A 15,183-nucleotide genomic window follows, 5' to 3' on the forward strand; every position below is an offset into this window, starting at 1 on the left:
AGCTGTCAGAAACCAACGCATGCACAACGCTGTGTAGCGACGGTTGCACCGGGGCCACTGAAGAACGCCGTCATCACGGAGGCTACGGCGATCATAGCGAACATGCTACCTAGCTAACCCTACTTTTTAAATAAAACTGCGAACAGGGTCAGCTCGATCAAAAATAATATTTAGTCCACGACATGATATCCTACTAAAGACTATGGAGGTGTATTGGCAAGAATCTTGTGATACGATACGTATCGCAATACAGGGGCAACGATACGATATATTGCGACACCGTAGTAAGAAGGATATAGTTGTAGTATTGTCGAGTACTTGACTCTGGTGTTGCAGAATTTACAGACCACATGACTCTTGACGAAGTCCTAACTTCTTTCAATTGTTTAAAAAAAAAAACAGAAACATGTACATAATGACTGTTAGAGTTGAATTGCAACACAAAAATGAAAAAAAAACGCTAGGAATATTTTAGTTTATTCTAAGTTTAAAAGAATCTTATTTATTTTTTTATTTTTTAAACACACTTTATTGAACTGTAAACTATAAAATAATAATTATAAGATATATATACAGTGTATATTTTCAAAAATGTACAAGAAAATACAGTGGTATGAAATATTAATACAGTATCTTAAAAAAGAAAAATCTAAATAAACAATATATATCACTGTATCGATATTTTTTTTTCACCCTTAGTAGAGACCCACAATGCACTGCAACAGTTGAAGCTCAACTCCATTAAGAGTCTAAGGTAGAATCATTTGATGCTACTTTTACTGTAGTTTACTGTACAAATTTTAATAAACTCGGGGCTCTACACCTACACCTTCTAGTCATTTTTACCACAAAATGTGGACAATATTACATATATTTTACTTAAATAAAGGTATAATTGATTGTATTTGTATTTATATTTGTATAAGAAAAGGAAAACAATTCAAAGATTGACGTGCAGTCAAAATAGCCGACCAACAAACAGCCGTTCTACTTCACCGAGGTTCGTGAAGCAGCTTCGAAAAGAGACGTTTGCTTCGAGCAACATTGAAAGACGATCATTTATTGAGAATTAAATCAGTACGAGGTATGAGTATGAGTCAGTAGTGAACTAAATTGTTATTAAATCAGCACGATTGGAGTCGAGGAAAGTGAAAAATGAGTGTAAAATTGTCTCCAAACCCATGTAATTGATGTGGTTTTGCCTTAAATCTAATTTCTAAAAAAAAAGTAATTAACTTAACTCCCTTAAGCCGTAGGAACCCCGGTCCGTTAAATCTTAATTTACACCCCTCCTCCCCCCTTACACATAAAAAACATTGTTGCAATTATTTCTTTTTCCCCTCAACAACAGTCTCCAGTGGCCTGAGTTCACCGACGTACATGGATCTCACACGGACGCTCTCGGAGCCGCGGCTTCGCTAGAACGTTGTCATGCAGCGATGCACGGACCGCGTTCACATTCACACTCGCTGTTGAGAGGAGAGAGTCAGGAGCGAACGGACAAGATGCTGAAATGGAGAGAGTGCAGATTCTCATGCAGAAGGTGGAGGAGGTCTCCAAGATGCAGAAGGTGGAGGTGAGGCCTCGGTTCCCCGAACACTTCTATGGAGAGGTCGGTGCGGTGTAAGAGAAAACAACACATTCGCTGACAAGAAAAAAAAACAATCTACCGTCGACTAGACACGGGGAGGCAAAGGTATTGGTCACCACAAGTCAAGTGTGCACAAAATCGAGCAGATGACGTTCATCATTTTGGAACTTGGGCATAACACACACAAACACACACACACTTATGCAAACATTAAACTGCTAGATTACAACTTCACTGTGAAACTGATGGAGAGAAGAACTAGTAGTCTTGACTTTTATGTGGTTATTTACTCGATGTGCTTCTGTATTTAAAGCGATAGTTCACCCAAAATACACTCACTTTCTACTGAGTAACCTGTTCCTTTTTAGAGTTATAGTGAAAAATGTTTGTTCATTTTAATGTAGCGACTTTAGCTCAGTTGTCTCAGTCTTCATCTTCGTCCGGAAAAAGACATTTGGAAACATCCAAATACCGCCATATTGCTAACGTCCCTCTTGAATTGAAGCCTTGACATGAAGGAAATTGTTCCGGAAACACTTAAACAAATCTATATTTAAAGCTTGTTTTTAGCGGACGTTGCTAGGCTAACATCCTACACATGTCTACCTAGGAAGCGCTCGCAATATTTACCCGAAGTACATCCTGTCTGTGTAGGATGTTAGCCTAGCAGCTAGCCTAGCAGCTAGCATATCAGCGTCCGCAGGCAGGAGCTGAGAGACTGATAGCTTTTGATGTAAACAACCTTAAATAAAGCGACCTATTTCATTTTTTTCGAAACAAATCCTAATGTCGAGGCTCCAATACAAGATTGATGTTACAGACGAGCAGTATAGAGGTATTTGGATTTTTTAAGTGTCTTTTTGGACAAAGATAAAGATAATTGAGCATCAGTCGCTACATTAAAATGAACATACATTTCCGTCTATAACTCTAAAAAAGAACCCATTACTCTGAAAATAATCCCAACCTTAAGTCATGAGATGAGGGCGAGTAGAAAATGAGTCAAGTTTGAATGTTTGGTGAACTAACCCTTGAAAAGTTGATGGTTCTCTTGGCGATATTTTAAAGACTACACCCACTGTCATGTGTACCAGCAGTGTTAACATCTGATGAAATGTGTGACCACATAAAAAAAAAACAGGTTAAAACACTTACTTCTTTTTCAACCTGCGGTCCTTCTCTGCTTGCGTTCCAAGCTTCCCGACTCCCATGTCCTGACCCGCCAGGTCAGGGTCCATCAGCGTGGCTGAGAACAACAGCGACATCAATGAGTTCTTCACAAGGTATTTTTTTTAATTCTTCAGCATCAACACCAACCTTGCGGGTCCACCATGACGTGCCGGTGCGCCATGTGGCCGAGCCGACCCTTCTCCTTCTTCCCGAACAGTCGCCCGATGGAGGATTTGATTCCCTTCTTCTTGGGCTGCTTGTGCAGGGAGTCCTGGCTGCTGCCGACGCTGCTCAGCGTGCTGGCGTCCGCCTCCAGCGAGGCCACCATCCTGTAGGAGCAGCTGAGGTGTAGAGTTCAACCAGACCTGAAGGAAAAGTTGGGGTCTGTGACGTGCGATGAGTGCTAGCCTCGTACCCTCGGGAGTCGTTGTGCGAGGACGGCAGCGTGTGCGTCATCCGGACGGTGCGCGGCGTCGGAGGAGGCGACGTCTCGCACTTGATGGTGGCTTTGTCCTCCCGGCCGTCTTCGTCCACCGCCGCTATCTGAGAGATGGAATCCAGGACACGTGAGAGCATGCATCTAAACAGCAGGTATTGATTCATGATCCATTTACCTTTCTCCGGTGTTTCCGTAAATCACTGGGCTGTCGAGGAGACACGAACAAAGAGTTGGATCAATGACATGATGATGTTCAGGAGCGTCGGCTCATTCATATGGACGTTATCGTACGCCTCGGCGCTTTTCAATAACTGGCACTTAAATTCATCGATAACACATAGAAGTTGTGGAAAACGACTTGATCCAATAAACTACAAAACCTGTGGCCCCGTGAGATAATTAAATACAAATGTTTGGGGTTAAAAAAAAGAAAGATAAAAGAAAGAGAAAGTAGATTATTGTTATTTTATGACCTATAAAGTCTGTCTGTCTGTCTTTCTATTTGTCTGTCTGTCTTTCTATTGTCTGTCTGTCTGTCTGTCTGTCTGTCTATTTGAAATAAACTTCCAAAGACAGTTGAACTTTGAGATTAAAGTCATAGGAAAAAAATTAATTACAAGTTTAAAGTCATAGGAAAATACTTTAATCTCCTAATTAAGTATTTTATACGACTTTTATCTATTAGAACAATTAAAAAAAAGATTTGAGTGACCCTAATACTCTGCCGTAGTATATTGAACTATTTTTAAAAAAGTTATTAAGTAAGGAAGTAATTTATATTTATAAAGCGCTTTTCTAGACCAGGGTCGCAAAGCGCTTAAAAAATCAAAACAAAACTCAATAAAATATATTCTAAAAAGATCAAGATAACACTGAGAAAAACACAGGTCTCCCAGAAAATCAGGAAAAAGCCTGAACGAATATATTCAGTTGAATGTCTCTTAAGTAGCTGATTTTCGTATATTTTCATTGTCAGAATTGCTTGTATTTATTGTCTTTTGAACACTGGTGAAGCTTCATGAAACACTCATCTTTTTTCACAGCATTTAAGTTGTGGCTCTCTAGTCCACAATCCTGAGTATCCTTTTACTTACTGAAAACAAACATTAGTTTTTCTGAACGTCCTCTACTGAGCTCTGAAAAGGAGGCTTCATGAAGCTTCACCAGCACCATTTTATATTGTGGTGTTTTTTTAGGCGACCTACCAGGGTCATGACCCCCATGCGCTCCATGTCTCGCGCAGGACTCCGGGGGTCGAGTTTAGGCGTGGAGTGTCCGCTGGGCGGGGAGGAGGAGGCGAGCGAGCTGGCCGTGGCTGAGGCGGTGATGGAGGTGGTGTGGTGGTGCATCCGAGCCAGGTTCAGGCCCTCCAGGCTGACGCTGGCCACTCGGTTCTCGATCTCCTCGGCTCGGAGCTCCGTCGACTCCTTCTCCTCCTGGATGAGCCTGGCGTGAGAAAGACGGGAAGGTTTTCATTTGGATTATTACTGTTATTAAGAAACATTAATGAGATGGAGGGTGAGACGGGTTGACAAATACACAAGATCTGTAACTAGAAATGTTGCATGTCCAGAAGAGAATGCAGCCTGAATGCTGAATCTGCTGAATGTGTAAACTGAAATGCTTAAAAGTATTTTACTAGTATTCAAAGTAAAGTGTGTAACTAATTGAAATGATGGCATAAAGGAAAAAGACTGATATGAAAAAGGTTGCAAAGAAGAAATAAAAATAAGAAAAGGAAGAAGAATACCAGGAAGGAGAAGAAATATAAAGAAGAGAAGAAGAAGAAAAAATGAGTAGTATTCGTAGTAGCAGAAGTAGAAGAGGTAGTAGTGGGAATAGAAGAAGTGGTAGAAGTAGAATTAGTAGTAAAAGTAGAAATAGAAGTAGTAACAGATTTAGTAGTATGAGTATAATTAGTAAAATCAATAGTTGAATTAGTTGTAGAATGAGTAGTAGAATTAGTAGTAAATGCAAAAGTAGGATTAGTAGTTAATGTATAAGTAGAATTAATAGTTAAAGTATTAGTAGTGAAAGTAGTAGTATAATTCATAGTAGAGTTATAAGTAGAATAAGTAGTTAAAGTATAAGTAGTAAAAGTAGTAGTATAATTAGTAGTAAAGGTGTAAGTAGAGTTAGTAGTTAAAGTAGAAGTAGAAGTAGTGAAAGTAGAAGTAGAATGAGTAGTAAAATTATAAGTAGAATAAGTAGTTAAAGTAGTAGTAGAAGTAGTAGTAAAAGTTAAAGCAGAATTAGTATAAAAAATAGTAGTAGAATTAGTAGTAAAAGTACAAGTAGAATTAGTAAAAAAAGTAGTAGAATTAGGAGAAAAATAAGAAGTAGAAGTAGACAAACGTTCTTTAAAGTTGGATGAAGTGTCTCAGTGTGAGTAGATTCATTAACCGAAAGGTCAAAGGTCAAGTGAATGGTTTAAAAAAAAAGGGAAGAAAAAGATGACTAAAAGAAAGAATTGAAGAGATAAAAGAGAGCTAGAACAAGACCCGCATTTCGTGAATGAACCGAATTGATAAAACTTTGACTGGTTCAAATCGAATAAAATGGGCACAAAGTTTAGGTCAGAAGACGTAAAATAAAAACAGGTAAAGAGAGAATGATGACCCGCATCTACGATCAAACCTCCATAAAATACTCCTGACAGTAGCGCGAGAACGATTCTGACACCGTTAACACGATCATCTCATCGGTACCTGATCTCCTTGTTGATGGCGTCCAGCTGCTCCTGCAACATCATGGCAAGGGTTTGTGCGTCCGAGTGTCCTCCAGGTGAGAGCAGGTCCATGGAGCTGAACATGGTGTCCCTGTCGTCGTCGTCGATGTCTGACATCTCCGTGTCACTCTCGAAGTGGTGACCGCCGAGAACGCCGAGCTGCTGCGAGCGCCATTCGTGTTCCCCTAATGACTTGGCCTTCAAACGACAGGGACAAGAAGTTTTGTCAATCTGAGCTTGAGAAACCTGGCTGTAGCAGTTGATGAAGAACTCTGCAGTGAGAATTCTCAACCGCTCTAGTAGAAGAACTCACATTTCTCTGATCCTTAAAACTCTTCACTGGCTACCAGTTTCTTTCAGGATCAATTTTAAAATTCTGGTTCTTACTTTCAGAGCTGGACACGTTTTCTGCAAAGATCTTCACCAATCAAGTAACATGGTTGGGTCAAGTCTACTCAAAAATAAGGCTGGTTCTAGTTTAATTAAGTTAAACAGAAAATCTATATCGTAGCATGGAAACGTTTTTTTTTCTTTCTTAAAGGTCACGCTTGTTTTAAATTTTTGTTGTTTTTATCTGAATGCCAAAACAGGGCTGTGTACCCCTGATCCAAGTTATTTTCAGAGGTGGTGGTTAAAGTCAAACAAAAATATACCCAAGATTTTTTATTCAGGGTGTCCCCTGCCTCTCGCCCCTAACCCTTGTGTTATCTCAGGGTCAAAGTGACCCGGAGGCCTGAAAACAAATGTGTTCGTCCTATCCCTTGTGTTGTCTCTGGGTCAAGATGAACTACCTTCGCCACTGCATATATATTTATGGAAGCCAGGAAGGTTGTTCACCTTGACCCAGAGAAAACACAAAGGATACCTCAAATACATTTGTTTTCAGGCGTCCGAGTCAACTTTACCCTGAGATAACACAAAGGATACCTCAAATACATTTGTTTTTGGGGCCTCCGGGTCCCCTTGACCCTGAGATAACACAAGAACTAATAGCTGGGATAGGCTCTGATACCTCGATCAGAGAAATTATTGGTAAAAAATGAATGAAAATATCACATTTTGATGAATAACAGGTGGGAAAAACACCTATACAGATGACAGAAGTCATTTTACTCAAAAAACTAGTCCCGTCCTGAAGCTCAGATTGGAAGATTCCCCGAGTTGCTCTGAATTCACCGCTCCTGGCCCATTGACATTTGTAAAGGCAACATGGAGAGAACGCCCCAAAACCAAATTCCCTGGTAGAAGTAAAACTATTAGCTACATGGAGAAGAAACAGTTTTCTTCACCTTGGTCTCACGTAGACCCATCCTCCCTCTTCTCGACCGGCGAATGACTTTTGCGGAGCGGTAGTGATCCGACTGAGTCTCGGCCAGCGACCCCATTGAGAAACGCAGCTCTCCGGACGTGTCCAGATGAGTCCTGGAGATGAACCAACATCAGATCATGTTCTTCACATTAGGCCTTAATTCAACTTATTAAGTTAAATATCTAGAGGTTTTTTTCTTTGGACTACCTGGACAACGTGGGTTCTGTGAGGGAGCCCACCCTCAATCGGAATTGGTCCAACTCATTTCGGAGCTTCTCGATCTCCTCGGCGAGGTGAGTCTGTCAGGAAACCACATGATCAGTGTTGAGTCAACAGCTTCACAATCATGAACCACAACATACTTTTTCATGTATCGACTCCTCGTACTGTTTCCGGTAACCTTCCGAGTCTTGAATCAGGAGATTCTAGGAACATCAAGAGTAGATGTTATGGAATCTTCTCACGTTAAACGAAATGACGACTGGATGATATTCAACCTTCTCTTCTAAAGCTGACATTCGCTCCTTCAGGTGGAGCTGGAGACGCTCGTTGGACTCGGTGAGGAGTCGGTCCACGGTGTCCGAGAGTCGTTTGTTGTGCTCTTCGTTCATCTTTTCTCTCTGCCGAGCCTGGAGGAAGTTGAAATATATCATTAAAAAAATGTCCTAGATTTGGAATATAAAAAAACTTCTAATTTTGTTGGTGAGCTAATCTAATCTAGCAAATAAAAAAAACAGTCACAAAGCGTCCATTAACAGTTCTGATCCTTTTTTTTTTAAAAAACATTTCGGCAGCTCATGAAAATGGTCCAGACACAAAAAGTTTTATAGAATTACCCATATATTGCTCTGGTGTTGACTTGTGACTGTTCCACCCACATCACTGCTATATAGGGGCGAGGGAAACACACTTTTACGATCTAGCTACAAGCTAACACACAAGTAGTAGCTAAGTTATAGCTTATTTTAGGATATTCTATAATCTTCCAGGGACCTTATGTTCAGTATGCAGGGTACTGTATGGATACGTTTAGTACTACGGAAACACTATGGATGCCGATGGAACACGTCGTACGGCACCAACCAGGGGTAATAGGAATAGGAATTCAGCTAACCCAACACACTCGGCGCCAAACTGGTGTAATTTTTCTTCCTGATAAAACACTTTGTCTACAATATAAAAATTCAACAGGTATTTAAAAAGTATCCATTCTCACTCATTGGAATTGCATTGAAACTTGCCTAGCTACGACCGTCATGAACGACATTCAGCGCTAACACCATTTAGCCGCAATATAACACCGACAGAACACGAATCTATGACTATGAAAAACACGATTAGATCTCCATTATTTGATCACTTCTACTGTTTTGTAAACACACTGTTTAAGCACCATTTGAAGAAGTTGCATGTTTGGAAAAGTACTTGTTTGGTACTGGAATCCCTAATTATTTTTACCAGTTTTTAGTTTCAGTTTCAGTTTATTTACAAGGACAATGTGCAGTTACATTAAAAAGATGGCTGCACCAGATTTAGCACAATGCTACTTTCCATCTGTAGTCCTCAACAAAGATTTTGACATGTGCCTCATCAAAGTATGGATATTCAAATCGAGCAATCGCAACCAAAATTTCGTAAACCTAGATTCACATCCCCAGTGCTTGCAAATATTATCTGTAGTTTGTGTGGAATGAACCAAATCTGTCATGAGTAGCAGATGAAAGGACTTAAAAAAATGACATAAATGGCGAATAGAAGATGTATATTGTGCCTTAATGTATGATAATTTAAATCACGCCTTTTTCATTTTTCTGACATTTCTAGACTCACCTTGCTTTTATCTGAGAGGATCTGACTGTTCAATGACAGCGACACAGAAGGACATTCAATCTAAAGCACAGATCTGTACCAAAAAACTGAATCTAAAATTAGCCTCAGTTGTCATCGTATGTAAACCTGTCTCCAATCAACGCCGCGACTCTGAGAGTACGATCAAAAGTTCCAAATATAGCCGTGAAAAAACCAGGACGACGTGTCTGTTTTAGACACACGATGCAAGACGTGCTAACAAGGTGCGACTCACCCTCAGCAGCTCCTGGTTCTTCTCCTCCAGCTGGCACTCCAAGTGTCGCATGCGCTCCTCGATGCTGCCGTGACGCTCCTCCGCCTGGGTTCGAACACGAGACGAGACACAAGACAATGCACGGTATAACAACGACAGAGAGAAGTGACCACGGAAGGTTTAGCGTCTGCGCCCAGAGATGGAAGATGAGCGTGAAGGAGAGGAGAAAAGAGGCGACTAAGTAGGGGTGGGAAACACCTTTTGTATTTATCGGTAATATGGGATTTTTACCTTTTTTCCCCACATCCACCATTCTTCTCCTCTATTTCCAAACTTCTTCTGATGAAGTTATTTATGACCTTTAAAACTACAGAGGTGATGTTGTCATAACCTTCTGAGGATCAAACTCCAATATACTTTTGTGTGATAGGACACAAAGATGAATGTTGTGGGACTGATCTCAATACTCAACAGAAGTTCAACTCGAATTTGCAGTACAATATACTGAACCCTTCCATAGAAGCTTCCATCGATAAGTATAACATATTAAAACATATGGGTTGGTCTAGTTGCTATTTGTACCATTTGTTTGAAAAGTAAAATCCTAGATGTGCCAACGCATTAATATATCTCAAAAAGAGGACACGTCCAAAGAAAAAACAACCTCTCGTCACCCTTTTTTTTGTATTACACTTTGTCTCATGAATAGTTTTGAAGAAAATATTTGAGGAAAATTCCACAAAATAACAACACATTGACCTAATGCACTCCGATAAACCTTTTTTCCAGAGTCGGAAAAAGCTCTTAAAATGTGGTGTGAAATGTTTTTTTTTTTTTTTAAAAAAGAACATTCTTATTGTTTTTTTTTTATATCCTTGCATTATGCCGTGGAAGGATAAAAAACAAGCTATCTCTATTTCTGGTGGGATGTGAGCTTTGTGGGGTCCTTGAAAGGTTACTGTATGTTCCATATGTTTTAAAGGTTCTTTGTTAAAAATTCACAAATTATTTTTTACATCATTTATATAAGTGAAAATTTCTTAATCGTGATTACAGTCAACTGGTGCCATCAGTGTGAAGTCATGAAAGTCCAGTGGACTTAACTGTGTAATCTTCGTTTTTGGGAAACTCTAGACTCAGATGTTTCTGGTCTATTAAGTTCAAACAGGCATTTTGTCAAAATCCTTTAGTTTTTTTATAATCCGGAAAGTCCCATACTGAATAGATACTTTATAAAGCTGCTGTGATAATATCTGATATATTCCTTAGTTGAAATTTAAATCATAGTCTTTGAATGAGCGAAGATTAGTGTTTGTACGAATTATTACCAACGATTGACGATGAGTTGAAACACATACAACCTGAGAGGAAAAATTCCCCATAATCTTTTGATAAAAATTTAACCCACACTTCAACCACTGTTGCTGTTTAACCACTGTTGAAAGAAAAGTGTATTCTTCTTTCTGGGCATTAGAAGAGGCTTAAAGCCATACAATTCCCTAAAAGGTTCAATTAAAATCATGACTCTACGACCACCCCTACGACTACGAGACAAAAGACATCCAGCGCACATGCTGCTGTTGAAACGCTCAACAAGGCCCTGCAAGAGGTGCGAGGAAAGTTGGAAATAAAAAAAAAGAAAAATAAATGCATAAAATCTGCCCTCTACAGGAGCTGCCTGGAACTACCTTCCTAAGAACGTTGTCGTGGAGATTAGCTTCCGTTACAAAGTGATTATCGTCGGAAGAGGATGAGGAGGAGCTGGAGTCGGACTAGGAGGAGGAGGAATGAGTTGAAACGTGATCTATGAGATGATATAGAGGTATAGAGACCCCCGGGGCGACCTCTTTACCTTGGTGAGCGCAGCGATCCTCTGAGCCAGCTCGGCCTCCACCTCGGGTAGAGTCTCCGCTTTCCTCATCGTCTGCTGCAGCTTCTGCTCGGCCAGTTCCAGCCTCTCCTGGAGCTGCCGGTTCTTCTCTTCCATCTGCACACGGAATATTAAGAACGATTGGTTCACACGACTGAAAACATTAAAGTAAAACTAAAAAAAGGATTTATGGATTCATATTTAGAAAGAGGGTTGGATGTAGCATTAATGCAGCTATGCTAATATGCAACCTTTATTTAAAGCAGCACTAAGTAAGATTTTAGAAAATGTTTTCCTGCTCTCTCTACTGGTAGAACAGTGTAATTGCAGTATTGACCTGTTATCTGATTATTTTTTTAAGAACATGTACCCAAGTTGTCAGTGAAAGAATATTTAACTTTTTAGACCTTTAATTTCCAGGATAAACAGGGTGATCTATTTAAATAAATTAAAAAACATAAATAAACAACAAAATAAGCCCAGCTTTTTGGAGCACATTTCAAATGAACAACAGATTATTTTCCCTCATTCACTCATATTTAATTGCAGGCCAATGGATCTCGATGTAGCATTAATGCAGCTATGCTAATATGCAACTTTTATTTAAAGCAGCACTAAGTAAGATAAAAAAAAAGGTTTTCATGCTCCCCCTACTGGTTGAACAGTATAATTGCAACTGTCTTGACTTGTTATGTGAATATTTTTTACACATAGCTTAGTAGCCAGTCAAATAAAATGTTACCTTTTCGACCTTTAATTTAATCACTGTTTTTTCCAGGCTAACACAGTGATCTATTTAAATACATTAAAAAAACATAAAAAACATAAAAAATAAGCCCAGGTTTTTGAGCAAATTTTAAATGAACAATAGATTATTTAACTTCATTCACTCATATTTAATTGCAGGCCAATGGATCTTGATGTAGCATTTATGTAGCTATGCTAATATTCAACTTTTATTTAAAGCAGCACTAAGTAAAATTTAAATTAATCGTTTCCTGCTCCCGCTGCTTGTAGAACAGTGTAATTGCAACAGTCTTGATCTGCTATGCAAGTAAGTAAGTAAGTAATTTGTATTTATATAGCGCTTTTCCAGACCAGGGTCAAAAAGCGCTTAAACAATCAGAACAATATTCAATAAAGTATATACTTTAAAGATAAAGATAATACTGAGAACAACACAGGAGTTCCAGAAAATAAAGGAAATGCCTGAACAAATAAAAATGTCTTAAGATGTTTCTTGAAGGAGTCAGTAGATCCATCAAGCGAATATTTTTTTCACGTAGCCAAGGTGCCAGTGAAATAATATTTGACCTTTTCGACCTTTAATTCAATCACTGTTTTTTCAAGGGTAAAACAGTGACCTATTTAAATAAATTAAAAAACATAAAAAAACAACAAAATAAGCCCAGTTTTTTTTAGCAAATTTTAAATGAAAAACAGATTATTTAACTTCATTCACTAATATTTAATGACTATAATGCCAATGGATCTTGGCGGCGATGTAGCATTAACGTAGCTATGCTAAAAGGCAACTAAATCAGTACTAAGAAAGATTTAAAACCGGTTTCCTGCATAATAATTACAAGTTGGATATTTCAAGAAGGTTAAAAGATTGGGAAACTAGTGATAAAACAGAAGAAAAAAAAGAAAAGTTAAGTTTGGGAATATAAAATGAGGGAAAACAAAGATTGAAAACAACAACACGTAGCTAAGGTGAAAGGGTATTTCCTGGTCAAACCTGTGACTGAATATGTGGTAAGTGGAGATCAGCTGGAGCTTGTTAAAATGTCACGCGGCACCGCAGTGAAATAATTTGTATAAACGGCTTCAATTGCTCTCCATGAATCACAGACGAGGCAATAATTCCCAACAACTGTTCGAGCCACGGCACATCTGCTTGAAGCCCAAATTCTTCCTCTGCAGAAATAATTTCCTCTGCCATTATTTCACACAATGTCAAGTGGTTTTCTCATTTCCAAACCTCCGAGGATCAGCTGTACACATTTCAGGGAAATGACAGGAATCATCCTGTTTGTCACAACAAGCTGCTGCAGGCGGGTTTCGGATATTCATTTCATTTCCAGCAGTAATGATGAGATATTTTTGGGGGGAGTTGTTTTTTTTTTTACCACCGCTTAATATACCAGCTTGTGAACACGGACCTGTCTCAGGAACGCCTCTTTGTTGGCCAGCTCGTTCTCCAGCTTGTCGTTGATGTCGTGCACGGACGTGGACTCTCGCTGGGCGCTCAGGTAGCGCTTCTCCAGCGTCACGATCCGCTCCTCCATGTCCTCCTTCTGACACATCGCCTGCGAGGCAGAATGGAAAAAGTTAGGGGTTTAGGGGTTGAGGGGTTCGATTAGGGTTAGGTCATGAAGGTTAGGGTTATGTTAGGGTTCAAGGGGGATGAGGGGTTAGGGAGACAGAGGACAGGGGGCCACCATCCATTTGATACCGTGAACTATGAGGCACCAAGTGATCAGAAGGGCGACTACAAGTTTGATATTTTCAGAAGGACCTATGGTTGCTTTACCAAATGATATACATAATAAACAATGATTTCCTTGGATGGGAATCCATGCATTATTAAAGGGTCAATTCAAAACGAGGCATTCATGCTACAGGCTAGTGTTTTAGTTCTTGAGGTCGCCTTGGTGGTCCCTGAGATAGGGGGTTGAATTAGGGTTAGCGGGATATAGGTTAGAAGGTAAGGGTTTGTGTTAGCATTAAGAGGTTTGTTAGGCTAGGATTATGTTGGGGTGAGGGGGTTAGGTTTTACTTAAGGCTTAGGTTCCAGGGTTTAGATTTAGGAGCTAGGTAAAGGTGAGGGTTAGGGGCCTGGATTGGGGTTCCAGAAAAATGACATATGTCAGGGGGTAGGGTTAGTTAGGGTTAGGGATAAATGGGTTAAGGGTTAGGTTAGGACGGGGGCCACCATCCATTTTGATACCGTGAACTACGAGGCACTAAGTGATCAGAAGGGCTTCTACAGGTTTGATACTATACTTTCAGAAGGAGCAATGGTTGGTTTCCCAAAATATAATAAAATGGGTGAATTCAAATGAATGCATTCATAGTACAGGCTACTCTTGTGGTTCCAAAGGTCACCTTGGTGCCCCCTGAGATAGGGGGTTAGATTATGGTTAGGGGATGGAGTAAGGGTTATGTTATCATAATGGGATTGGGGATAAGATAAGGGTTATGTTTGGGTCGGGGGCTTGGGTTTTATTAAGGTTTTCGGGTTATGTTAATGAGCTATTTTAGGGTAACAGTTAGGTATAGAGATTTGGTTGGGTATCGTGAAAATGACTGTAGGGTTGGGTTAGGGTTGGAGATTTTGGGTTAGGGTTAGGGGTTTCTTAACCCTTGGACGGTCTCTTGGTCAAGGTGACCCAGAGGCCAAAAAAAGTGTTTGTGGTATCCCTTGTGTTGTCCCTGGGTCAAGGTGAACAACCTCCCTGGCTTCCATAAAAGGATAAGCAGTGGCAGAGGTCATTCACCTTCATCCAGAGGCAACACAAGGGATACCATAAACATATTTGTAGTTGGCCTTTCGGGTCACCTTGACACAAAGGCCGCCCGCACAAGGTGTAAAAATGGATACATCTCTATTTAGATTGACATTAAAACCACCATTAGGTTAATTGTACCAGTCTTTTATTTACAATTCCGATGCTTTTAAAAATACATTTTTTAAATAATCCAAAGACATTTTCAAGGTTTCATAAAATGACCCGGCGGACTCTGTGCTGATGTCACAGAGGAGAGAAGCAGCAGCAGTTGAAAAAGGCACATAAAGGTAAGCTTCCGAGATTCGCTCCAAGTGAAGCTATACAAGTTCATTCAAAGGGAAGCGCCCCACGGTGACACCCCCCCCCGTTCACGAGCACACATTCATCCTAGTAATAGAAACACACACACAATCTGGACAATGTTTTTCCAATCCACGGCCGATAACTCCGCCGGCGTTATCAGCGATCAATAGTCATCCTAGATCAGCCCACAGGGAGA

At 39.9% G+C, this 15,183-nt stretch overlaps 1 protein-coding gene across 4 annotated transcripts in view; it reads right to left on the reverse strand.

Moving 5' to 3' along the window:
- Nucleotides 1-15,183, reverse strand: part of ppfia2 (PTPRF interacting protein alpha 2) — a 132,786-nt gene that overhangs the window by 13,003 nt on the left and 104,600 nt on the right. For 2 of the 4 annotated variants that reach the window (XM_087786579.1, XM_087786581.1), the window contains exons 7-19: nt 13,335-13,481; nt 11,152-11,286; nt 9,321-9,404; nt 7,735-7,866; nt 7,600-7,662; nt 7,445-7,536; nt 7,218-7,350; nt 5,909-6,126; nt 4,406-4,646; nt 3,376-3,405; nt 3,177-3,304; nt 2,909-3,102; nt 2,747-2,837 (exon numbers count right to left, since the gene is read on the reverse strand). In XM_087786579.1, coding sequence (XP_087642705.1) covers nt 2,747-2,837; nt 2,909-3,102; nt 3,177-3,304; nt 3,376-3,405; nt 4,406-4,646; nt 5,909-6,126; nt 7,218-7,350; nt 7,445-7,536; nt 7,600-7,662; nt 7,735-7,866; nt 9,321-9,404; nt 11,152-11,286; nt 13,335-13,481 — 1,688 coding nt within the window. The remainder of the gene's footprint in view (nt 1-2,746; nt 2,838-2,908; nt 3,103-3,176; nt 3,305-3,375; nt 3,406-4,405; nt 4,647-5,908; nt 6,127-7,217; nt 7,351-7,444; nt 7,537-7,599; nt 7,663-7,734; nt 7,867-9,320; nt 9,405-11,151; nt 11,287-13,334; nt 13,482-15,183) is intronic. The other 2 variants (XM_087786582.1, XM_087786580.1) reach the window with 1 other exon arrangement.

The sequence above is a fragment of the Callionymus lyra genome, chromosome 3, assembly GCF_982586985.1.
Source record: "Callionymus lyra chromosome 3, fCalLyr1.hap1.1, whole genome shotgun sequence".
In the NCBI taxonomy this organism is placed as follows: domain Eukaryota; kingdom Metazoa; phylum Chordata; class Actinopteri; order Syngnathiformes; family Callionymidae; genus Callionymus; species Callionymus lyra.